The sequence below is a fragment of the Neopsephotus bourkii genome, unplaced genomic scaffold (genome assembly GCF_033783945.1).
Source record: "Neopsephotus bourkii isolate Nb327-2 ecotype Australia unplaced genomic scaffold, CSIRO-AGI_Nbou_v1 NB_1707, whole genome shotgun sequence".
In the NCBI taxonomy this organism is placed as follows: domain Eukaryota; kingdom Metazoa; phylum Chordata; class Aves; order Psittaciformes; family Psittacidae; genus Neopsephotus; species Neopsephotus bourkii.
In genome coordinates this window covers 6,761,555-6,787,569 of record NW_026902181.1, presented here as the reverse complement: position 1 = coordinate 6,787,569, position 26,015 = coordinate 6,761,555, and the positions used below count along the sequence as shown (strand labels likewise).

The following is a 26,015-nucleotide window of genomic DNA, read 5'->3' as shown; positions in this document are numbered from 1 at the left end:
TTGTGACCTCACCACTCTCCGTTCAGGATCAGAGCGTTCTCCTGTTCTAGCTGCTGAGGAGCTGGATGTGGGCAATTACACCTGGAGGCTCTCTCCCTGCCAGGAGCAGCTCCTGGCTCTCAGTGATTCTGTCAAGGGCAGCTCCTCGTGTCTCTGACTTATCTCCTTCCTTTCGCTGCCTGCTGGCTTGCCTGATGCTTCCTTTTGGTCCAAGTGACATCCTTCAAGGAGGTAGCTAGGGGACAAATTGATCACTTCTTTTGCTTTTGTGTCCATTATAAAAGGGGTCAGCATGGCTTCTGCTCTTTTGTCACAGGCTTTATTATCAGTAACAATAATAATGAGCTGTAATTTAACCTGATGGCTATTCTGCTCCCACACACCCCTTGTATGTCTGTCCTCATGCTGCGCAAAGACTGTGTCATGGGGAAGTGAAGTTATCCACACTGTTTAGGAAGCCTGGCTCTGATACGATTCTTCTGTTAGTTTGCATTTCTACTACAACAGGGAATATAACAGTTATGGTTTAGGCAGGAGCTTTTAAAATCTTTTGGAGGGTGGAAAATTGACCTTGGTGAAGGTTTTGCCTTCTTTAGAGGGTTTTGAGTCTGCATATTCCTTGGTGGCTTCTGGAGCTGGTTGAGAGCAGGTTCCTTAACCAGACTTTATGGTAGTCTGTGCTATTTTGCAGTCTTAGAATTTTAGCAATATATGGCATGATGTGGATGAAGAACTGAGAATGTTCCTAGGTAGAGTAGTGGAGCCCTTGTATCAGACTGCTGTTAACCTGAATCTGTGGTCTCCCACGCTGGCTCTGTCATCAGCTTGTGTCAAATGGTATTTTCTCAAATTGGTGAATTTTGCTTTTGGAAAGGATGCACTGGATCATGTATTCTCGAGAATGGCAAGAAATAATAATCTCCAGAAGAAAATTGCACAAGTCAGATTTCTTCTAATCCAAGTTATCTCCTGCACTGAGCCATCAGATCAAATATATATATATATATATGTATGTATTCTTCTCCTTGTTACAACTATATCAATAATGTTGCTACTTGCATTGCTTGGACATGTAGTTGAAGTATATAACCTGAGGTTGTAACCTCTCAGTGGATTTAACTCTAGCCATGGTTTGACAGCAGAATAAATCTGGCTTTAGGGCTTCTCAGGCTGAATTGAGAGCACTTGTGCTGAATAATGCAAAGAACCATTCTGCTATAAACTCACTTTGTTTTTTTGGGCATGTACTCTGTGCATTTGTCCTGTCTGTAGCTTCCTGTCTATGTCTTGGAAGGCCATACTCTCGAATGGGTATTCCTTCCCTGCCAGAAGCTAATGTGTACTGGTTTTATGTTCTTACATGGGCTCCAAACCCAGTATCAAGTGCTCTGGCTGAGTACATTTAATACACTACAGTGCTTGTGTCTGATTTAGGATCAGATTTTCACTGCTGAGTGATAGCCATGCTCAGATCCTGTATGGTCACAGATTAGGTCCCTGGGTGATCAAATGTGGCTCTTCCTATTCTGTGCTATGTCCCAGAGATAGTGTTTCCTCTGTGCTACTGTCCTGTCAGATCTCCTTTGTTCTTTTCTGTGGTACGCATGAAGACATCCGGGCTTATGGTACCCAGGTTCTGTGCCTACCTCTGTAGCTACAGAAGCCTGAGTCCTTCCTCCATAAAGAATTTGCATTTGGTGATATGGCAGAGCAAATTTCTGGCTGAAGGTTAAATGTGATGGACATAAAAGAAACAGTCGTTCTTCCCACAGGGTCTTCCATGAATGCCTTTACAAAGGACATCCACATAGCCTTTCAGAGGGAGAACAGGAGCAGTGTCAGCAAGAAAGCATCAGCTGGCTGGTTTCCCCTATAGTAAAGGGAAAGCAACATCCACAGATGTACGCACTGTTGAGCCTCTTGATGTGATAGTGTCAGCTGAGCGTGCAACTTTAGGAATGAGCATATGTTGGTAAAAGCTTTAAAAGTAATGTGTCCACTAGCAGAAGGCCTTTCCTGGTAAAGACTTTAAAATAGTTTTGGCAAGCTGCAAAAACTCTGCTAGGTTTGTCAGTACACCTGTGTGCAGTACAGCCTTCTTGCTGGCAGAGCAAAATTTAAAGGCAGATGAGTCAGGTCTTTAAACATAGCTGGTGTTTCAACTTTGGACTTGCCCTCAGATACAGGCCATGCAAAGAGCAGTATTAAAGATAATAAAAGGGGGAGGTAGAAATACAGTGTTTCTTTTCTATCTTATTAGTGTGTACTGCTTGGGTGGGGACTGGTTGCCTTTGTGTGGGGAAGGAAGCTTTTTGTAGGTATTAGGGCTTTTAAAAGGATAAGTCTCCAGGCAGTGGGTCACTCCATTTTATTCCTTGTTTTATGTTCTCTGAGGCTGCAATTTCCAGGCCCCAGGTGTGGTTCCATGAGCAGTTCTTTCCTCACCAGTGCCAGTTGACATAGCCATAGTTCCTGCCTGCCTGCTTGCTCATCTTTGGCAGAACTAGTGCAAGACGAGGGCAGCCTGTGTAGCCAGGACTGGGGATAGGAGGGTCTGGGACTGTCCCTCCTGGTAGGTGAGAGCATCTTCATACGTTCAACCACATCTCAGTGCTTGTATGGCTCCAGTGCCACTTGGGTGAGGGGTGTTTTTCAGGTGAAACAGTTTCCCAGTCCAGTTCCCTGCAGGTCGAGGCAAATGTTTGTGCTTCTAGGTGGGAAGAAGTGGCTGGTGGCTGTGGGTGCTTAACCTGGCTGTGCTGCCAAAGGAAACTTCTAGTGCAGTGGAACCCTACAGTCCTTGATATGTGGACAAGAGATGATATACAAGTAAAATCTGAGGTACAGGGAGGTAAGTGGATGGGAAGTTGAGATACACTGTGGAGTCCTATGACTCAAGGTAACCTATCCTGCTGCAGGGTATTTTCTCTTGCTCCTATTCACTAAGCTTCCCCTTGTAAGGTTGGCTTTCCTTTGCCTTGCAGTTGCATTGAGAATTTTCTCTCACCTGATGCAGGTGCAGTAGAGTTGAGGCCTAAATCCTCTCATGCCTTCAGTTGCATGCAGTGATTTTTTTTTTTACGTAGCTTTTGTGTCTGTGTAACTAGCACTCTGTCCCTAGAAACAGTGTAAAAGGAGGCTGCATGCCTGCCTAGGTGGGTGCTGCACATGGCCGTGCTCTGGTTCTCCACTCCTCTCCTGCCTGTGACACACATAGTCTTTCCAAGAAGAGGGAATAGCTTTCCTAAGGCGGAAGACTCTTTTTAAATAGGAGGGTTTTATTTTCTTTTAAGTGATTTTGACCAAAAAAAGTAGTCAAGCCGTGTTGCTTTGATCTTTGTCTGCTCCCCTTGCCTCCTGTTACAGGTATTTTAGTGAGACCATTGTCCAAACTCGTGTGGTTTTAGTAGCCTTCTCTGCCATGCTGGGACCACGAGGTGGCAGGATTGTTCCACCGATGCTGCGAGGGCGGTGGGACAGCAATGCAGCTGCTCGGTTTTATAGCCGAGGCAAAAACTGTGCTTACTTGTTTATGTACCATCATAATTGTGTTTTGAAATTGGGAGAATTTCACACGTATGTGTCTAATCCATGCTCCTTATTTACTTCATGCAACATTGGTTTGTTCTGTGTCTTGACTTTTATTTTGGTTTTCTTTTGTTTTTGTTCTCAAGGATGATGGAGAGGAGGGAGAGATGTATAGCAACACCCAGAATTCCTCACAGGTTCCAGCATTGATCAAATCCTGTGAAGCACATTACTGAGGCTGTGAAGGATGCTGCTTTTGTCCTCATTTCACCCCATTCTGTCAGGCTTTTGCATCACGTAATATGCAAAGTGTTCAGAGCTCCTGCAGTACCCCAGTAATAGGGGTGAACTGAGGTTGCAGCAACAGCTCTACCTCTGCATTCCTGTTGCTTTCTATAGGCTTTAGCACACTTGATTCTGCTGCAAACCTTCCTTGGGGTCGCTGAGTCCAGTAAACATGTTGCAATGCTCATGGGGTCATAAAGAAGCAAGGGGGGGGGGGGGGGAGAAGTTTTCCCAAAAGACCCATTTACAGAGATCGTTCAATCTAATGAAACGGTGATGAGGGGAGCAATTGCTTTCAGGCATTTCTCTTTTCAGAGTTCTCCCACCCCCCCACCCCCCCCTTGAAATTAATGTTCCTGGTTTAGATCTCTCAACTCAGTGTTCTAGGATGCGGGACTGAAAATCAGCAATGCAGTTGTTTGCTCTTGTCCCTCCTCCTCTCTGTCAGCCAAGAGGGTCCCCTTTATTTTTTTTGTTTTTGTGCTTCTGGTGAGCAATTTTTGCAGGAAGATGGTTAGCAGAAGAAAAGGGTGTATGAGAAAGATTACTGGAAGCAATATGACAAAATTCAGGGGGTTGATGACACCATTTTGGTCAGAAACTTCTCTCTAGATGGCAAGGGGTGATGATTCTTTCTGTGCTTCCTTTCCCACTCCTTTCCATTTCCGTTGTCTCTTTTTGTGTATGTCTGGGGTCTCTTGGTCGTCTCATAGTAGACCTCACTTCTTGTATTAGGAAGAGGTGTTTTTTAGCATCTGAGCCCTCTGCACTCCTCTTTGCTGGTGATAGTGTGTTTGTGGGTCTCTGTTCCCTTTGCATCCCCGCCTTTTATGCTATTTCTGCATTCCTGAGCATGACTGGCTGTAGGAAGGGGCTCTTTGGGCTAGTGCTCATTCCATTTTGGGTGTGGGGCAGACAGAAGATCCTTCTCACCTCCACGTGGCTAAAATGCATGCAAGAGAAGAAATGTAGCCAAACAGGTGAAGAAATATCAGTTTATAATTCTCTTTCATGTCCTTTCCTCCCATCTGGTTTCTAGTAGCAACAAGAGCCTTCACAGAAGAAATGCGTCTCCTATGTCACACAACTGTCTCAATTCAAGTATTATTGTCTTTTTGGCCTGCTCTGTGCAGAAGTATCTTTCCAGCATAGAGGAATGAGTTGGATGGAAGCAGAGGATGCTCTTTTCTGCCCTGTTTGGGGAAAAGTTATGCTGGTAGAAAAGGTGAATGGTGGTGTAGTTAATGCTGAGGGAAATGGGATGGGATTGCTTTGCTGCTCTTGTTTGTTCTCTTGTGGAAAGCAGCTAAGAGCTGTGCCGGCAAACTGTCTTTTCTGGTGTAAGAAGGGCTCTGCCCCAGGCTCTTCTGGCTCTGAACTCTGATGTCTGAACAGATTGCTGGGTTACATGCTGAGCGTGACTGAATGGCACTGAAATGCAGTGGAGCAGAATTTCACATGCCCAGTATGCTGGGCTTGTGTGAAGTGCATGGGGAAGGCAGAGATGGAGGAGGGCATGCATTTATCTGGTGTGGCATGTGAAGCATTAAGCTTGTGGCAGTTCCAGGCTCTAATGGTATGGAAGACTAAAGGGACTCTGTGACTCAGCTGGTGCTATGCTCTTTCTCGCTCACTTCATAGGGATGGGGGAATGGTAAAGAGAGCAGTCAGAAGGATTGCTCAAGGGACTGTCATACTTCTCTGGTGCAAGCATCAAAGTGAGGAAACCTGCAATTAGTCAAGAAATGACAAGCAGAATGGGCTAGATTCAGTAGGCAGGTAGGGAGCAAGCCAATAGTAGAGTACAATAGTATACTCCTTGTCTTTCATCTACAAACACTCTTTTAATATATAGAAGGAGCATTGCTGTGTGGTCATGGTCAGTTTATTGCCTTACTGCCTTTTTCTTATTTTTCTTTTTCTCCACTGTAACACTGAGGTATTACAGGCCCCACCATGACGAGAAAAGCATCCTGCCTCCTTTCATGGTCTGATCAGTTACAGTCTACTCTTTGGGTTTGTGGTGTATTGACTTGAGTAAAGATAAATTCTATTGGTACTGATATGTGGGGACCTTGCTAATGTTCTTGCTCAGATGAGAAAATGCTGTAATGATGTTTTTTTTTTTTCTTGGTGAGTGGGGAGGGTTGGGTGTTGGGGAGCAAGGGGAAGGAAATGCATTTTCATGTAGCATCTGGTATAAGAAACATATGCTGGAAAGGAGAACAGCCTCATCTCTTCTCTGTATGTATTAAAGGATAAGATGCTGAAATCAAATCAGGAACAGTAGATCTTTGTACAGTGAAAGCGAGCTAGTTAATGCAGCAGTACTTAGCATTCAGGAGCTTAATTCAGCCTTGGACTTAGGAGAATTCAGCTCCTTTCCCTCCCCCTTCCTTCACCTCACTCTTAGACAAAATAGATAACACTGCATGTGCAATACCTGTCTGAAGGAAGCTGAGAGCATTTAGAGGAAGTACAGGGAAATGTTGCAGTTAGGGTTCCACATCAGCCTTCGGTTTTGGTGTGGTTATAAAGTCTGGAAGCAGCTGAAGTTGCTCTTCTGCCCATATCCTATTGATGATCCCTGCCCTATGTGGCCTGTGAAGGGGAGGGATGGTGCGTAGGGAGAAGGTACTTCCATTCTCTGTCCCATTTCCCCCATATGGTCATCCTGCATCATGTTATTTTGTTCTTTCCTTGGAGTGTGGTTTTGCAAGTTGTATGGGGTGTTTGTTTTTTTTTTTTTTTTTTTTTAATATGTGTGGTGTTTTTGTTTTGTTTTGTTTTTTTTTCCATGGCAAAGCTGATTTCTGAGGTTCCTACACTTCGGTAACCCTAGGATGTTTTATTAGGCAGTACAGTGATTTCAGCCAAAGAAGTTTCTGTCACTGTTCCAGTCACCTCCACTGTCTGTGCAGCTGTTTTGCTTGCCTTGTGCAAGAACAGGTCGTTTGCAAGAAGGGGTGGTTTTCATCCCAGTTCAGCATGGTCATTAGAAAAAATTTGCTTTGCTTGGAGACAGATGTGTCTGTGCTGCAGGGTGCAAATGAATGGTGGTGATTGCATCTTTCTCCAAAGGGCTAATAAAACTTTTATTGAACGTATCCAGAATGTGGTCCAACAATCAGGCTTGTCTGCCCCTTTGGAGTCTCAATTATATGCAGGTGGGAGCTTGGAAGAGCAAGAACCTCATGGAGTGCCCTTCCTAAAGTGGAACTGTGCTTGTACTTACTGCATGATTTTGTCCTGCCATGTGTGTCTGTATGAACATTCTCATGCACTTTTCCAAGGCGCTTAACAAAGCACTTTTTTTGCAACACCTTTTTGTAAAAATTAACGAATACATCTCATTTCCAAATGAAGGGCTGACATTGGTATCACATGTCATATCGTCTAGTAAGATGGGACATCTGCTTCAAGTACCTAGATGTAATTTCTTTGCATCGATGACAAGATGAAAGTAAGAGGCTGGTGCTCTCCTGTTGTGCATTTTCTGATCGGTTCTCTTTGTTTTACCAATATCTATTGATTTCGTTACTTAATTTGAAGGGTGAAGGAAAACTTGGGGAAAGTCCCAGCTTGAAGGAAAGGCTTTAAGAAATACCATACTATTAGAGACCAGAGACCCCATGCTAGAGTCCATAAAGGCAGAAAACATGGGAGAAGCACGTTTGAAAGCTGAAGTTATTTGTGAGGCCCAGCCCGTGGGAGATGTGGCTTCCTTAGCTGCAATGTGCACAGAATCATTTACTTCTGAAGTTGCTTAGCCCAGGAATTTGCTTGCATCCCTCCCCGGGTATCTGCAGAGAAGGAAGCAGGGATGATATTTGAGTTTATTACTGTGTGACTTAATCTTGGAAGTCATTCTTATCCCAGTGTTGGACAATTCTACCTGTGTGTATCAGTTCTGTTGTGGTAAGTGTATCAGGGTATAGCATGTTGATGATCCTAGAGACAACCAATGCTTCCAGCATCTTCCACTCCATTAGGTGAAGTAGGAGTCTCACCTTTTAGCTTGTACATTTTAAGTTTTTTTCTCCAAGGGTGATGCTATCCTTTAATATCATTTAATAATGACCCAAGCACAAGGGCACAGACTTCAGAACTCCACCACTGGTACAGACTTTAATCAAGTCTTCTCAAATGTGTGTTGTTGGATATAATATAATCTCAGTCACTGATACTGAAAGAGACATTTGGGGTTTAGTCCCATCTATACAAAATATAACTCCTCAGGGCATCTTCACGTTGCAAAGGTTAAAAGCTTGTGGGGGCCTAATAATACTTAGAAGTGGGGTTTAGTCCAAGATGAAAACTGCTGAAGCATAAGGGCTGAAAAATTCGTCAAGATATCTGCAGTGGTTGTGCAACACTGGGAGTCTGGCAGTACTGGAAGGTATGGATTGTGTCTGGGGATTTTTGTTCTTAAGAAAAAGCAACTGTTTTGGGGATTAAAAAAACCAACCCCACACAATACACAACAACAACAACAAAACCAAACAAAAAACCAAGCAACAACAAAAAGTGAAACAATAAAACCCAACCAACCAACCCTGCCCCCCCCAAATACCAAAACAACAAAAAGTGGTTGAGACAGTCATGTCTATAGTTTTAAAATACTGTATGTTTCAGCAGTATTGGAACTGTATTGGATGTCATGCATCACATAGGCTGGTTAAGGAAAAAAATGTAGTAGTTTGACTGGTTTGGTGGTTTGTTTTTTTTTGTTGGTTTGGTTTGGTTTGTGGTTTTTTTTTTCCTTCTTTTCCTGAATTGTTGAAAACAGCAGCTATTCATGAGTTATCTGTGGAGAATGCAGTGACCCTGGCTGGAGTCAGAGCTACAGAACTGGGTTTTAGACTAGAAGGGGGAAGGGAAAAGGAGATGAGATTACTATATGAAATATTCTTACCCCTTCTCTTTGTTTTTCAGTGGATGAATATATTGCCATTGCTAAAGAGAAGCATGGATACAATATGGAGCAGGTAACAACCCTTTGGATACTTTATTTTAAAATCTTTTTCAGCAGCTGTTAAAACACAACTTGCACTGACTGCCTAGCACTGCTTCTTCCCTTCTGTTTTGTGTTTTCTCTCCTCCTGCTTCTCCCAAAACTGATGCTCTGGGGATATGGATTTCACCCCTGGTTTTACATCCAGACTCAGAAGAAAACCAGAACCATTGTAATTTGTAACAGAATTTGGCCATGGGTGTTATCCTTCCTCTGGTGGCTATTTCTTGAACACTTTCAGAACCCCTTTTCTGTGTGGAGTTTCTTTGTGCTCTAATACTTCCCTGGCAAGGGAAGGTGGGGAATCTGAGCGAGTTACTGTATTGGCAAATGACATACTTTCTCTACAAAGGGATTCTAAGAAAAATGAGAGTTTACAAAATTGTTCAGGCAAAGGCCATGAGCATAGAAGTGCAGGATTTGGATGGGAAAGGGTTTCTATTTAAATGACTGTCATCTTTGAGTCAGACTTCCAGTGATTGATTCTCGTGCTCAAAAGGACTTCTTGTGGAACAAGAACATTGAAGTTGAGAAAGCCACCAAATTTTTCAGCAAAGCCAGGAATGATGAGACTTGATAATTATAGTTTCTAAGAGCAGAAAACAACAATAAAAGGAACATGAAGGCACCAAAAGGCTGTGAACCTAAATGAAAATAAGGATAGTAGCTTATTTCTGTTGAGATAGGTATATCCTAGTATTGGGTATTGTGGGTAATATTTGCCAAAAGAGATGGTCTTCAATTTGGCTAATGGAGATTTGCATTAATTTTAATGTTGGAAATGCAGACCTCCCACTTACCCCTTGGAGTCTTTCTCCCTGTTTCTCTTCCCCTGTGTATAGAAGTTACAGGACTCGCCACACCAGGATGTGAAGTGGCTGATCAACTTACAAAATGTCCCTCCTAAAAATTTTCCCGTTCCTTCCCTAGCAGTCTCGCATAACACTGTGGAGTTAAATGTGTTTCCCAGGCCCTTTGGGATTTCCTAGACAGCTATGCAGGCACTTCCAGGATATAAGTGGAGAGGATCTAGCTTGTATCACTCTGGAAGCCATGTATTCATTTTGTATTTTAAGGACAAGTGTCAAGGCTTTCCAGTCAGGATGATTTGTTGTATCACCAAGGGGCACTCTCTTTTAGCAGGTATTATCAGAGTTGCTGTTGGCTGGGTAACTGTGGACAAGTTGATACGGCCTCCCTGGAAGCCAGTCAGAGCTCACTTTAGAGTTTGGCCACTGCCTCTGGGCTTTGCTGGCCGAGGACAGCCCTTTCCCACACAGGCATCCACCTGACAGCTGGTCTCTTTGGACCTCTGTGCAGGTGGCTCGGCTGACAGTCATCACACAGAGGTTCCCATTCTTCTGTGTGTGCCCCCTGCCCACGACCTGCCTTTGCAGATGAAGATGTGCCAGTTTGTTGCAGGGAATGGTGAGCTGCCTGTCAGGGTGACTGGGGCATGTGCTGGTGCTCCTCTGCCTGGTGCCTTTCCATCCATCTGGCCCATCAGTGCCATGTGCAGCTCCCATATCTCTGTTCTTTCTCTCCCCTTGCCTTGTGCCAAAGTGCATGGTTGTTGCCTTTGCTGCTGTTGGGTGATGGCTGGAGGCTCAGAACTATGCTGGTGGGAGTCCTTGCACCCTCACGAGCTCCAGGGCAGGCAAAGAGCAGGCTTTGGCAGGCAAGTGAGCTCCTACAGGGTAAGCCCACTTCAGCTGGTGTTATAAATGGCAGTAGGTGGTTGAGCTGAGCCATAGCAGCCACAGGCTTTTGGGAGTAGTACTACAGAAAGTCTGGCCTTAAGCTGTGCCCTCCTGCCAGAATGTCAGGCACTCTGGGACAAAGGAGGCTGGAAAAGCTGTGTACTCACCTGAGTGCAGAGCTCCTCTGGGATAGCATAGGATGGAGGAGGAATGCTGCTTTTTTTGTTAAACAAACCTATGAGGAAAATCTTTTTACCTTTTGTTTTGTGTAAGCAGCTGTCCTCTCAGCCCTTGCTAGCACCTTACTGGAATTTAATGCTACCCTGTTTCCCTGAAATGTCTCCCTCCTTGTTTTCCCCTTGCTTTCTCACAGTGATATTTGATACAGATCTGAAGCTAAAGGAATGGCAGGGGAGAGAACTCAATCTTTTGTAACTGAAAACCAGGTTTTTTTATTTTGGCTCCATGCTTGCCAGAGTGAATGGGGATTGGTGGCTGTGTGGCCCCTGTGACATCCGCACAGTGGGTGACTGTGCAACCAAGACTACTTCTTGTTCTGCATGGTGGCAAAAGGGAGTAGAGGATGCCTGAACAGCACTCAGAGGCCAGTAGGGTCAGGACAAGACCTTGGATAACACTAATATTTATACTTTCTGCTGAATCTCAGGGGACCAAGATCCTATAAAGGAACTGCTTTTTGCATAGCAAAGCATAACGGGGAAACCCTAAACTTGGAGGGATTTTGTAGCTCTGAGTAGCCAGGGTGAAACTACTAGATGAGGGTTAACTGTAGCAGCGAAACCTGAGCTGAGTTTGCATATGCTGAGCAGGTTACTCTGGTGTTTTACTCAGCATGTTAGGGATTGTTTTCACTTTACTGACATTGCAAAAGGGCTGTTTTCTAGCTCTGCAGAGTCAGGCCTTCCCAGAATGACTTGTGGTGGTCTCTGGCATGCCAGATGTAGCGATGTGTCATAACGCTAAGTGGCTGCATGCCCCTGCGAGAGGAGTGGCTGCTAGCGAGGGTCTTGGAGGTAGCAGGAGGAAGACAATTTGCAAGTCATGAAGCGCACTGCATGCACTTAGTCATTGGAACTGAGAACCAGAGAATGTGACAGTGAAATGAGGCATCTCTCAAGGGAACAAGTGAGCAGCCCCAAAAATGAGATTTGTTCCTTCTTCAGGCGAGGGACATCTTAGCAGCAAGTCAGGGGTGTGCATGCTCTTTGCCTTTCCTTCTTCCAATTCTTCCCCCATTGTCTCCTCCTTTTCTTCCTTCCCCTCAGAAAGAAATTGCTGAACAACTGTAAAACTACCATCAACTAAACTGACTTCCTAATTGCACAGGAAATGGAGTTTAGCACTGGCAAGAAGCTTCATTTTAGTCCAGCCTGTTTCTTAGGTAGTCTCACCAAGTCTGCTTAATGTGCATACCATGATCAGTAAAGTTGGAGTAATTTCTTCAATTTTCTTCTCCCCTTTTTCTGTTGCTACTCTCATATTACATTGCTACCTCTGTCGTTTGGAAGAACTTCAAGTTGGTCCTCATGGTCCTAGCAGGGTGTGGAGGTCGGACTCCAGGTTTCTTGCACACAAAAAAGTGTCTCATGTAGCTGAGCGTTAAAACAGTTTAACTTGCCTTAGGAAAATGCTGTAGCTCTCCCTTTGCATGCATATAATAATGTTACTTGTGATTACAGTTGTCCTCCTGGTGTCCTTATTTCTAGGCCCTTGGGATGCTGTTCTGGCACAAGCACAACATCGAGAAGTCTTTGGCAGATCTGCCAAACTTCACTCCATTTCCAGATGAGTGGACAGTGGAAGACAAGGTCTTGTTTGAACAGGCCTTTAGTTTCCATGGGAAAACCTTTCACAGGATCCAGCAGATGGTAAGTGGAGTCACAGGAATGGAAAAGCAGAACAGGCGGTCTGACTGTTGTCTTCAGTGCTGACTGTACTGACCTCCTGTCAGAACAGAACAGGCCAAAGGGGATGTTAAAGGGAAAGCATTACCATGAATAGAAACAACCAACCTTGTCTGCAGAGTCTCTATAGAAGTGTTTTCCTGAAGTGCTTTTCTGGCTCAGGGTAAACTTTGACTGTGCAATGTTTTTTTGGTGGGAAATGAGAGTTTTCAGTGTCCTGAATGCTATGGTAGTGTTTGTCTCAGCTGGAGTTCAGGCATGGTCTGCACATATGTGCCCACCCACACACAAAGATCATCTCTGCCAAGTTGATTTCCTTTCTTACAGTGTGCTTTTTAGGAATTCATTTTATTTGACAGTGAAGTCTGTGCTTAATGTGATTTGGAACTGTCAGTGGATGTTGTGGTAGAGGTTTATTGGAAGCATTCAGTCCTTTGCTTTTGGTTAGCAGCGATTGTTTTTAAACTGTGATTGAAAACTTCAAGGGTAGGTTTCTGCCTGAAAGGGGTGTGTGCCATTTTCTTTTGAAAGACGGACAAGATGCGTTGAAAAATTATTCTGATTAATTATATATCGAGTGTTTCTTCAAGTAGTTTATCCCCTGTATTGGAACCAGACTTTGTTCTTTGCTCTCCTTCAGTAAAGTGCCTCTTGAGTGTTCCAGCAGGACCCAGTTATGTTGGTTGTGACCCTTTGAAGTGCGCCTAGCCTGCTGCAGTCTGTTCAGCCTCTTTAAAGCACACATGAAGGTCTGTGTTGCTGATGCCACTGAAAAGCGAAAGGTGACTTGCCTCCGAGTAAGAAGGAAAACTGCTGGGTCCCTTTTCAAAAGGGTGGCAGGAAGGGGCTCGTTCTCCTCATGTCCTCCTTGAATATTCCTTCACTGGAGTTCATATTGAAATGTTCTTGAGTCATAGGGTCTCCCACTCCCTTGGTTCAGATGACAGGGCTTCTGCATACTATGGGTAGCTGATACAGTCTGGAGAGTTCTGTACTCCTGAAGGGTGAAGCTGTTTCCTTTATTCCTCTGTTCTTATATAGTAGGGGGAAGAGGGGGAAAAGGGAAGAAAGGGGAATGTCCTGGGAAAACTGAGAAGATAAAGCCTGATCTATTGCTTGGTGAAAAGCCAAAGCAAGAAATTCTCAATTTGTTTTATGTGCAGAAGCACAACTCCGTCCCTGAGTGAAGTGTATTCCTATACAGGGATGCCAAGCTCATGCACTGTTCCCTAGGTAATGATATTTCTTTACTGTTGCTCCCAGAAAAGCCATCCTGCATGAAAGGAATTAAATGGCATGAAGCTTTGTGTTTAGCTGGGGACAGGAATCAATGGCTTGGGAGCATGTTAGTAGTTAGTTTATATATGCTGCCCCATTAGCACCAGTTTAGCTTGAACTAAGGGGAAAAATCATTGGAGCCAGAGGGTAAGAATTGGGTTATGTTATTTACCGGAGCTGGTTCTGATATTTTGGCACTCTTAGCATGTGTTTGTAGCCAAGTGGATGTTTGTCATGAGCAGCCTTGTCCCTAAGTTTGTTCTGTGGAACTCTTTCAATTCCAGCATAGCAGCCTGCTACATGGCTATTGTCAGCATAATATTGACATAACACCTATGTTTTGCTACTGCAGATGGGTGTATGCCACGGTGCAGCTGTGGGCCAGGATGGTAGTTCTGGTGGGATCTGTTTTTTAGGACCAGAAGTCAATCTGCAGTCTGAGAACCAGGCTTATCTCAAGTGAAGACTTACACTGCAGTTTTATCTGAATGAGAGAGCTGGCTCTTGCTCACAGTTTTGTTTACCTCCCCACCTGTCCTGCCCTCCAAGCGGAATCAGGCAGCTAAAGCGTGTTTTATTCAGCAAGAAAGGCTGGACTTCTAGAAAGTAAATGTCCTGTATAAGTACATCCATGCAGAGTACTTCAGGAGAGAATTAGTCTTAATGTTTTTGGAGGCATGCTTTTTGGAGGCAGCTGTTTCATAGCTACATTCATAGCTACGAGGAAATTACATTAGTGTAAGAGGGCAAAACAAAAAAGGGGGAGACTCATGTTTTTCTGTATCTTCAGTTCACCATACAGTAAAGTTTCACCTTTTGAAAATGTCTTTTGTTGAGACCTGTGAATAGACTGCATCATTTGAATGGTGTGAATAAGTCTTTTTAAACCAAACATCAAAGATATGCTTGGGGTACAGCCTGCAATTCAGCAGTTCCTGTGGTTTCTTACACATGCCTCTGTTGGCTTTTAAAACTGTTATCTCAGTTTCAAGACCCCATTTTGGATTTGCTTTTGATACTTTCCTTTATTCTGAAGGGAACCCAGCTATCTGGCTGGTGAGTGGAGGCTTGCTGTGATGCTCTTTAGAGATTTTTGATGTCCTAAATAGTAGGCACTAACCTAGAACACTCCCCCATAGATCCTTTTTGAAAGGCTGCAGACCTGCCTTGCTTGAGCCTTTGAGAGAGCCCAAAGTAGAGGGATCAGATGTTCCTTGACAAAACCAGACCCGATTGTATGTGAACTCCTGGGGATACTTTACATATAAGCATATAAAAGGATACATGTTTAATTTACAGCTTCCTGACAAATCAATAGCCAGCCTGGTGAAATTTTACTACTCCTGGAAGAAGACAAGGACTAAAACTAGTGTGATGGACCGTCATGCTCGTAAACAAAAAAGGGAACGTGAGGAAAGGTAGGTTTGCAAGCAGAAAAGCTGTGTATTGACACACACTGATTTCTTTAGCCTATCAGAGATCCTGTTAGCTTGTAAAAAACTAGATGTAGGATTTTCCCCAAAATGTTTCCTTGTACCACACCTTCTTTCCCCACCCCTCTTCCCTGCTATGCTTTTTTTGCTTTGCTTAAAGCCAAAAGGAATCTGTCAGCAAATAGGTGCACTCCCTTTTCAACACACTGCAATTTCCAAATGTCCTCTAGTGCAGTGGTCAGAGTCCCATCACTCCAGAAGCTTTTTCTCTAATACTGCTTGAGGGTGGAGAAAATGAAATTGAAACTATTTACAAGCTGATTGGCACTGTTGTCAGCAGAGCCACAAAAGCTGATAAGCAGGACACTAGAAGGAAGTAATGAAATAGCTAGAAATCTGCCTTTGTTTCCTCCATGTGATGCTCACTAGAGTGAGAACTTGCACCCTCATGGGGAACAGGTTCCAGTGCAGCACCTGTCAGCCTGTACATATGCTCACACAGGCCTTTCACTTAGAAAACTTTTAGGCTGTCAGGCTAAGTGTTACTCCCTGAGAAAGGAGAAGTTAAGATGGTGGGTTTTAGTGACTGAGAAGAGAGTAGCACAGGAGAACTTAGGGTGATTTCTGGCAGAGGTGTCCTAAGGACTGCTGGGTGCATTAGGATTTTGGGTGAGGGTGGTGGTGTTCAGGCCACTAGCCACTGAGCTTAAGCACATGAGCTTGGCTCCTGCTTGTGCAGATTTGTCTGCAAGTTCATCTTCCTATATACCCATGAAAGCCCTTGGAGGTAGGTCAGCCAGTGGCATTGTGTGTATTGCTAGAAGTATCTGTACAGTTAGAACTGCTGCTTGGTGACTTCTAGTTCTGGAGCTAACAATTTCAGAAATGCAGTGGCCATAAGTATGTAGTGGTGGTGGTGGTGGTGAGCTCCACCTCTGAACAGCACCAACCCTATCTGCTTTATGCAGGTGCCTTCTCAACTTGCTCTAAAATGCAGTTCATGTCTTTGCAGACCAAACTTGAGGTGTGCCTTGGCTTTGGAAATTTCCTAATATAATTGGACAAAATTCTGTGAAAGCTTTCCCCAGGGAGCTGTTTGCTGGCTCCAGTGTGTATGAGTGAGTCCTATTTGGGAAGGGGGAAGAAACATTTCCAGGGTTGAGCTGTACTGTACCAGTGACTCACTCAGCCTCTCCCATGTCTCCATGAGATCAACAATACTTGCTTAACAGGCAGGGCCAGAGACAATACTACCAGCAAACTTGTCCCGTATTTGGCTGGCTTTCTCTGACCTGCGTCTCTTTTCGCCTTCTGTTCTTTTCCCTTCTCTGTAAAGGCTGACTTGATGGTTTTTAATTTTCATGTTTTGGTTTGTTTTTTTTTTTCTTCTCCCCATTCTGCTTTTTAAAATGTTCCCACTAATTTATGAGGGGGTAAATATCTTTTATAAGGAGTTTTTGTCTCATACTGTCTAGTTTAGGATCTTCTAATCCTAACTCTATTTTTGTTTTGTGCTTATAAATGAAGTTACTGCAATTTGGAAATACACCTCTTTGGTACCAATGCCTGTCTGCTGGGAAAAGCAGCACCTCAGACCATCTGGTGATTGGGAAAGAACTGTATAGGCTGCCATGTGCTGTAATCTTGTAACCTTTCAGGAAGGCAGCTGGATTGGAGATGTGTAATTTGATTTATGTCTGCAGCAAGCTAAGCAACAGGCCATCAGCTTGGTTTGATTTTTCCATCTTCTGCTCCATCATGTAAAATAGTCAACCCCCTAAATATTTGTCAGTGCAGCCATGCAGGGGGTGAAGCAAAGCTGGGTGAGAAGCTTGGGGTTGATAGATTTTGAGGTTGTATTGTGCCATTGGGTGTTGGCAAAACTTCAGAAATGTTCTTCTGTTAATAACAATCAGTGTCTAAAACTGCAGAAATAGGGGGGATGGGGTTGGTCTAGCTCATGTCTAGGGAGCTTGCTGGAACAGAGTACAGCAAAGCCCATGGGGGTTTTGGCCTTTGCAGAAAGGCTGAAATCTCAGCCAAGGTGAGAACACAAGGAAGCACTTTTGAAGATGGGGTTAAGAGAAGAGGCAGTCTGAAGTATCTCACTCGAATACTGCTCTGTCTCTTCTGTGGCTAGGCAGGGAAATTCCCCAACCCCTCACATTGTCACTAAAATAGCTCTCAGTGCATTTGGGTCCAGGTTTTCAGTAGCTGTTCTTAGTTGTGTGTGAGGGGCTTTGTGTATGTAGCTGTGGGAGCGGGTGCTTGTGATTACACAAGCTAAGTATTCTTGTGGATGATCTGGTGAGCCAGGCAGTTTGGAAGAGCTTGCATGTGTTGCACAAGTGACTGCTCATGTGGGGATGAATACCAGCTCAAGCCACCTGGCAGTACATTCTTCCTTAACTTGCACAGGACATTGCTGCAGCAAGGAGGCAGCAGCCGTGCTCACCTAGCACCTGCTATGCCTGCTGTCCCTGTGCCAGTGTGAGCACACCCTTGCTGGCTCCAGCACCCCAGCACAACTTCTGCTGTGGTTTCCCTGCACAGCCCTTTCTTTCATAGTGATGTTACATACCTGCGCTAGCTTAAGTTCCTTGTCCCAGGCTGGAAAGTTTGGCATGACAAAATATTTTTATTTTTTGATTAATCAAAAATACCCAAACAATAAACCACTTTGATTACATCAGCTTATTTCTTCTGTCTGGGGGCATCATCCCAAATGGTTCAATTAACTTTAGTTATGTACAGTGCAAAAATCCTAAATTGTGAAAATAGATACAATTTAATGTCTGATTGAAATTCTGATGAAGCCAAACTGGCCAGATGTGCCAAGGTCACTTTCAGTAAGGCCCAAGTTTCATGCTTACTCCTATTCTGTAACTGATAACCTCTTTTTCTTTTCCAGGGGAGAATGAAATGTGAGGCTGTCACTGGGGGGATGATAAAAAAACCACCAACATTTCTTTATGCTTGTTCTTGAAGGAGTTCAAACCACCACCATTTCTTTATGCTTGTTCCTGAGGGAGTTCAACTTGCTCATGTCTATTTTGCTGAATGTTAAGGAGATGTATGAAATCCCTGTGTTAGCTACTTGCTGTAACTCTAAGTCTTTGTTTCTTTGTCTCAGGTTGCATGAAGATAAAATGCTGGGTGTCCCATGTTCTTTAAAAAATAACTTGTGTAATCAGTTCTTCATCTTGTGTAATCTTATCTTCATCTGAGCAGATGTATTTTACTGAAGTACAGTACAGAGAAGTCTTATTTTGCAAAACATGGTCCTCGTATCTTTACAGTTAAGAATCTCTTGATTTAAACCAAAACCAAATAAAACCCCAAATGAAAAAGCCCATTCCAGCCCCTAAAAAAACACACTGGGACTAAAACTAAGGAAAGCTCTTGGACTTGCTAGTGCATCCATGCATTTCTTCCAGCATGCTGTTCATAGAAAAAGAGCCTCACAAAGTAGTACAATACTGCTTTTTTTTTGTCTTCCAGTGAGGACGAAATGGAGGAAGCAAATGGAAATAACCCTATCGATATGGAAGTTGAACAAAACAAGGAGAGCAAAAAAGAGGTATAAATCTTTTCCTACTACTGTATGTACAAAGGAAAGTGTTTACTTACGAGCTACTTCATGTAGAAGCTGACAGTATCTAATTTTCTTTATTTGTGCTTTGTATAGTTGTCATACAAGAAAAGAATTGTCTTAAGAATTATTCTTACATCAAGGCAAGTGTAGACAAGTAAGTTGTTACAGATGCAGCTGGGAAAATTTAAGACTTTGCCATCCCATGATAATGTACTGTGTGAATGTTTCTGGTCTTTTTGATTCTGTCTTTGGCTGTGTTAGCTTCAACCACATGCAGTGATGGTTTAAATCAACCTAACTATGTGGAGATGGAGTAGAAACACATCTCTGCTGAGATGGCTTGGTGGAGGGGAGCTATTTCCATTAATTTGTTCTAGGTAGACTAGCAAGGGCATGGTTATTTACACCTTAGACTCTATCCTGATGTACTGAAATCCTTCATAATAATTCTGAGGATTTTGGTGGCACCAGAATTGCAACTACAGTGGTGAACAGTAAAGGAGAAATCTTTTGTGTGGCCAGTTCATTTTGCCTGGGGGGGGGACCTTAACCTGCTATTATACATGTGGAATATTAGGTCTACTTGAAATGTAGTCCTTGCAACTCACTTAAAATACTTCATTTTAAGTGAGCATAGAGTTCTGGATGAAAATAGCCACACAAATGTAACAGTTTTGAAAACCTAGTCTGTGATGCTTACCAGGAAAGTGTATACTTCATGTGTATAGCCTGCTAGTTGTTACAAAAAAAAAGCCTTGCTGTTCAGCAGCAGTGTGGGTTGTATGTGTGAGTGTTACAGGAAGACATTTACCCTAAGGCCTTCTCTCCTTGAAGTAGTTCCCTTTCCTGATTTCTCATAGACTGATTTCTCTCCCAATGTCATTTTGGTTTTTTTTTTAAGGTTGTTTTTTAAAAGGGTGTATGTGGGAAAAAAAGGAGCGCCAGAAATATTTAGAAACATGGTTGCACACAGGCAGAGTGGAAGTCCTAGAGCAGCTGTTTTGTCAGTCACTGTCAGTAAGATTGATTCCTCTAATTAATTATTTTGAATGGAAATAACTGAAAACATGTTGCAGCATTCTTGTCTGTTCTCCACCCATGTCAGGGTGCTCTCTAGACTTTCTGGAAAACCCTTTTGCTTCTACTGATGGAGCTGGCATCCTTGATAACTTCCTAGGAGCAGAGTGGACATGAAGCCATTCATATTCACCCTTACAAAAAACAGGTCTCAAAAGCCTCAGCAGTACCCAAACTTGAAGGGCCCTCACTCAGCTAAACTGCAAACCTCAGCACTTCATTGTGTCTTGTAAATATATATATCTCATTTCCCATTATTTTAGTAAGTTTTCAAGTTTAGATTTCTCTGCAGGCTCTTTGAATGCTTGCATCTTTAAGAAAGCTCCCTTCAGTCCCCTTTACTATTGTTTCCTTCTCTACCAATGCTGGCATGCTCTGAAGTTGCTGCAGAAGAGGTAAAGGTATTTCTTTGCCAACTTGGCTGCCTCTTTTATAAGGCCAAACTAGATCAGATGTCTGATAGCTACCATCAAGGCATTTTTGTGGCAAGTCTTGTGTGGGAGGAGGCTGTCTGCCCTCCCTGCCACACCAATACAGGCTGTAGTGCTCTGAAGGAGATGACCAGAACTCATGGAGCATGTGCAGTCTGGCCGAGTGTGTGATGGTAGGCAGCCTTGTGGGGACTCTTCTGGACAGGGGATAGTACCGGGTGCTAAAACGAAGCTGAGAACCTGCATAGCCTATTCAGAGTTAATTTGATTTGATTTTGCAGTGTCTGAACCTGGGGCTGATTGAAAATGCCTTTGAGAGAGAGCAGGTATCCAAGGAGGATGATGTGTTCTTTCGTAACTGTTAGGTTTCTTTTAATGACGTGGTCAGACATTCAGGCGTGATCATGTGCTATTAGCCTGGGACTCTTTACCGTAAATAACCTCTTTGCCCCAACCCCATAGAGATGGTTTTTTCCAGCTGTGGGACATGTCAGTTACTGCATGACTTGCCAAGTAATACTGAGATTTCTCAGAGTATTTGAAATCTCTCATTTGTTTCTTCTTTTGGGGATCACTGGAGGGGGGAATCATTCCTTTTTCGCCTTTTTAGTACGTTCAGTGTTAGTGCAACTGTTCGGATTTCTTACAGATAGTGGTTCCATAATACTGAGGTTATGAACTGGAGCTTCTTTCTCCACCTCTTCCCTGCTCCTGAAAACAACTCCCTGCTTTTACATGGCTTGAGATAGCGTGGTCTTCCTTTTTTACACAGTGAAATCTGCGGAAGGAGACCTTGTTTGTATTAAGGGGTTTGTGAGACGGTAGTGGTTAGTAGTGGCAATGTCTAAATAAACAGCACTCATAATTCCCTGTATTTTAATTCTTTGTTTTTCATGAATTGCTTTAATCCTACAGAGATGTGTGGCCAGGAAAGCAAGAGTTTCTAAGATAGGGTAGTTCAAATTTTCTGAGCCTATGCGGTATCACTGGGACCTGGAGGCATTTGGAGCTGTCAAAACCCATTCTGCTGGAGCTCTGGATTCTTGTCCACAACACAAGAGTTTCACAGTCTTTGAACCGTGTAAAGTAGTCTTTAAAAACTGCTTTCATTTTTCCTTAATGTTGAGGCTTCTGGGATATCTGCAGTGCAGGGATTGTGTGTTGGTCAACCTACAGCCTGAACCTGTTGTGAGGCATTACTGCATGACCCTGTGAAATTTTGTATGTAGATGAAATATGAATACATCTGAAATGTCTGTCCATGTTGAATAATTTACCTGGCTCAGTTATCAAAGTGCTAGCTTCTGAAGCAGAGTGCAGAGCTTACCTCACTTGTTCATAGCTAAATCATTCTGTTTTTTCCTGCTTACCACTCGCTTCTCTTTGGGGGAGGTATCAATCTTGCAACAGCAGTAGTTACCTTTTGCTCCTGGGCTTCCCTTAGGCATTGTCTCTCATGGAGTCCTTTGCACTAAAGGAGGGAATAAAAAAGTTTAGAATAGGCAGTTGTCCACATTAGTGTTCCTGTGTGGCTCTGGTTGTTGAGCCCATGAAGAGGGGGCAAGCTTTTATCTAATGGCAGCTGTGCTGGGGTCAGCTAGTTTTCAGGAGACAAAGCCTCATGATTATGTGGTGGCTTTGTGCTCAGCTTTATGTGGATTTTAATGTGAGTATTTTAATGTTCACTAATGAGCAAATGCTGCAAGCTGTGTAGAAACTACATGTAGCTGCAAATTAGGAGGGAAACAATAGTGCTAAGTGAAGCCAATGTGTTTAAAGCTGGTAGTTAATCAAGTAGAGGATTTCAGATGTGTGGTGTCTCCTCTGCTTTTTCTCTCCCTGTCACCCTTTTCAGTGTTCTTGGCCAGGCTCCAGCCACTGGGTAATAAATCTTGGGTATGATTTGCTTGTTGAAAATGACTTCTGCAAGAAATGGTTTTGACATTAGAGAATTGTATGTGCTCTTGAAGGATCTGTAGTATAACATCCTAGCTAATCTTCCTGTTACAGGTGTGGGCCTAATTCTTTGCTTTAGACAGAAAGTGTAAAAATAATGAGTGATGTGTGAAATACTCCCTTTTCCAAAAGAGACTTAAATTCTATTTGTGGTCAGAACTGCATCAGTTTAACGGAACAGTTGATGTATCAGTACTGTGGAAGAAACTGGCTTCCAAGAAACTACCTAACAATCTAAGAATTACTTTGTAGTCATCTCTCTTCTTTATATAGCCTTTAAATAAACTGGCTTATTCCTTCTTCTGTCTGACATGTAGAAAAACAAGGCTCTGTAAACTCTTCCAGTCGTATTCTTCCCCTGTCTCCAAGCTCCACTTTGTTTCCTTCTGATGTTCAGTTAAACTGGTGTGTGCAGGCCTGGTGATGAAAGCAAGAAGAGAGGTTTTGGAGTGTTTGAAAATAACCAGAATATTTAACTGCTGGAAAATTGGGCATTTTGTCTTCCAAAATGAGAATGTGCAGAGAAGACAACTAGTATCCCTGTTAACATTGAAAGCTGCCTAGAAGAAAGGAGACATTTATAAAAGATGGTGTTTTTATGACATGCCACCTAAAGCAAAAAATGTCTGCAAGCTTTTAATTCTCCAACCTGTGACAATGGCTGAAAGAGTCACAGAATGGTTTACTTTGGAAGGGATCTTTAAAGATCTAGTTTTGTAAAGTGACTGCTGTTTGCCAGGTGCCGCCCGCTGAAACCGTTCCTCAGGTGAAGAAGGAGAAGCACAGTACACAGGCAAAGAACAGAGCAAAGAGGAAACCTCCCAAAGGAATGTTCCTTTCCCAAGAAGATGTGGAGGCTGTTTCTGCGAATGCGACAGCTGCTACTACTGTACTCAGACAGCTGGACATGGAATTAGTCTCAATCAAACGACAGGTACGGATGGGATAGTTCAGAATAACTGCTGGGTTTGATGGTAGTGCCTGTCACAGTCTGGAAAGTTCACAGGATTGTGTAGCTTAACAGTTTTGCTGTCACAAAAAACTTGACACTTTTGCTGCACATCATGTGGCTTAACTGATAAACTGCTAGCCTTGTGCTATAAACTGATTCAGCCCTGTGTTCTGTATCGCTTATGTTTTAGTTCTATGGGCAAACCTAGTTTGTACGTGAAGTGAAGCAAGGAAGAGCTCATAGCACTGACTTGAAGGAACACGTGTTGGTGCGTCATTTTTCTTGCAGTTCAGGGTCCCTTATTTTTTAACTATGAACTGTGACATTGATTTCAGCAGTATCTGGTTTCCATCTATAGCAGTTTCCCTTGCCTTCTCATATGTGACTTTTGAACAGGCATGTTTGTACAATACCTGTCTGAGAGAATAAGACAAACTTCCCTATGTACGTTTTGCTTCCCCGATGGATCTGCCTTGTAAACGTATGTTTTTCAAATATCTGTTAGTAAAGACAGGTTTAATACATGAGTCTGTTTTCTAGGTCTGAACATTTTTATTTTTTAAAGCAGAGATCTGGCTTGAGCTCTTTATTAAACTTAATAGAATTGGTATTTTTGCCTGAAGCCTTTTTCTTGGCACTCTGGGAGAAGCGGAGCTCTCTAGCAGTCTTTGATTCATTATGTGCCCTGATCAGGGCCTTTCTTCTTACGCTGAGCTTTATACAGACCTGGAAGTTGGGGCAGTTCTTGCTCCAAATAACTTGTAGACAGGTTAGAATAAATAGGATATCCTGGTATGCTTCTGCATTGCTTTATTCCAATATAACAAACTTTCTTCTTGGAAAAGAGAGGTGGTGAGAAGCACAGGAATGCTGAGCTTGTGGGGTTCCTGCTGGGGCTGCTGGAAGAAGGCTTGTCCGAAGATTTTTATTTGTTTTTAAATCCTCATTAAAGGGATTAAACTTTCTTTTCAGATACAGAATATCAAGCAGACAAACAGCGCACTCAAAGAAAAACTTGAAGGTGGTATAGAACAATACAGACTTTCAGAGGTAGGATCATTTTCTGACCCTTGTTTATTGTGAAGATAAATGCTAATACGTGTTTACATACCAATGCTATTGGGGTTGCTAATAAGCTACTACCAGTGTCCTATTAGTTGCCAGTGTTAACCAAGACCACTACTGTATTTGTTGCTGGTGTGAAATGGAAATGAGAGATGAGAAGAGAGAGCAGTGGTTAATATGTGCAAGTGGTTTCTAATGAAGTATGGATGCTTTGGGTATACCATGTTTTGTATATGTATACCATAGTTTTGTATCCATATGCTCTGTGAGATCTTTGCTCTAAATACTGAAAAATACAGGAGAGGAAGTTAATGGCCCATCTTTTCTTGGCACTTGGTGCTTTTGCTGGTTTCTTCCACCTCATGCTGGAAATAATTTGACTAAGGTTACAGAGAGTGTCAGTGATAAAAACAAGTAGCTGCTTTGGAAGAGTGTGGCTCTTGGTTATCTGTTCAGACCATTCTGTATCATTTTATGTTAGCGTGACTTACTGGTCAGTGTATGTCATAGCTAAATGAATGGATGCAGTTCTTCGTTGAAAACCTTGATACTAAAAGGAATGATAGAGTTTTCACTAACAGTTAATTCCTTGTTGTGAGGTTTTTATGAGCTCGGACACAACTGAAAGTTGTTACTTATATAAATGAAGTTACCTATGTGGGGTTTGTTTTTTGTTTTCTTTTTGTATAGGTTGTTCAGAAATTTAATGCACGCTGGACCACGGATGAGCAGCTTCTTGCTGTGCAAGGTATAGCACTACATGTAGATTTATTTTATTTTATTTATTTTACTTCAGTTGCTAATAATCAAAACTGCATTTCAGAGCTGTTTCCCTTCAGTGGGTTATAAAGCATTTTGACATTGCTGTGTATTAATGCCCAAAGAACAGAATTGAACAAGGAAGCAATAGCCCCTCTTCCACTCCCTGGGCAGTAGAAATTGCTCCATATGAATGTTTACAAATAATCTGCTTGTCCAAGCCTTCAGAAAGTGAAACTGTACTGGAAGTCACTGCTACGCTCTTTGCCTGTGTGACTTCTCAGGTACTACAGGCAGATTTACACAGGTCTTCTAGATTTGGCTCTACCTGTTTTTATTGCACCTCTATTTTCTTCCCTTCTCCAGGGCTTAACTGTGTCTCTTGTACTATTTAGACTTTTTTTTCCTGGATTAATACAAGAAAGGATTGAGACCTTGACAGAAGTTCACCTTCAGTTTCTTACTGTGTGACTTGAGCCTGATTTGTGGTCCTTGTGGAAATAACATTTGGGTTTTTTGTTTCTTTTTGTTGCTTTTAGCAATCAGGAAATATGGGCGAGACTTTCAGGCAATCTCTGATGTGATTGGAAACAAATCTGTGGTGCAAGTGAAAAACTTTTTTGTAAATTATCGACGTCGTTTCAACATAGATGAAGTTCTACAGGAATGGGAGGCAGAGCATGGCAAAGAGGAGACAAATGGAGCCAACAGCCAGAAGCCTGTAAAATCCCCTGATAATTCCACTAAAATGTCTGAAGAGGAAGATGAGGTAAATCCTATTTAAGTCACCTAAAATTCCCAATCTGAGCTCATTTCGGATAGGGTTGTGTGTATATATATACACACACTCTTTGCAAAAGCCATTTTTGACAATCTTCAATCTGAGCATATTTTGCTTCAGCTGGATATACAGATTCCAGTACAGATTTTTGGAATTGGGAATTCCAAACATGTACGAAAGTGGAAAGAGAACAGTTTATTTGCAGCCCTCTGAAAGTGCATGTATCTTCTCAGCAC

At 42.9% G+C, this 26,015-nt stretch overlaps 1 protein-coding gene across 2 annotated transcripts in view; it reads left to right on the top strand.

Annotated features, from left to right (window-relative positions):
* RCOR1 (REST corepressor 1) overlaps window positions 1-26,015 on the top strand; it is an 85,380-nt gene that overhangs the window by 52,568 nt on the left and 6,797 nt on the right. For both annotated transcript variants that reach the window (XM_061376394.1, XM_061376395.1), the window contains 8 exons: window positions 8,749-8,801; window positions 12,255-12,416; window positions 15,030-15,148; window positions 18,665-18,743; window positions 22,962-23,156; window positions 24,147-24,224; window positions 24,930-24,987; window positions 25,538-25,767. In XM_061376394.1, the coding sequence (XP_061232378.1) occupies window positions 8,749-8,801; window positions 12,255-12,416; window positions 15,030-15,148; window positions 18,665-18,743; window positions 22,962-23,156; window positions 24,147-24,224; window positions 24,930-24,987; window positions 25,538-25,767 (974 nt within the window). The remainder of the gene's footprint in view (window positions 1-8,748; window positions 8,802-12,254; window positions 12,417-15,029; window positions 15,149-18,664; window positions 18,744-22,961; window positions 23,157-24,146; window positions 24,225-24,929; window positions 24,988-25,537; window positions 25,768-26,015) is intronic.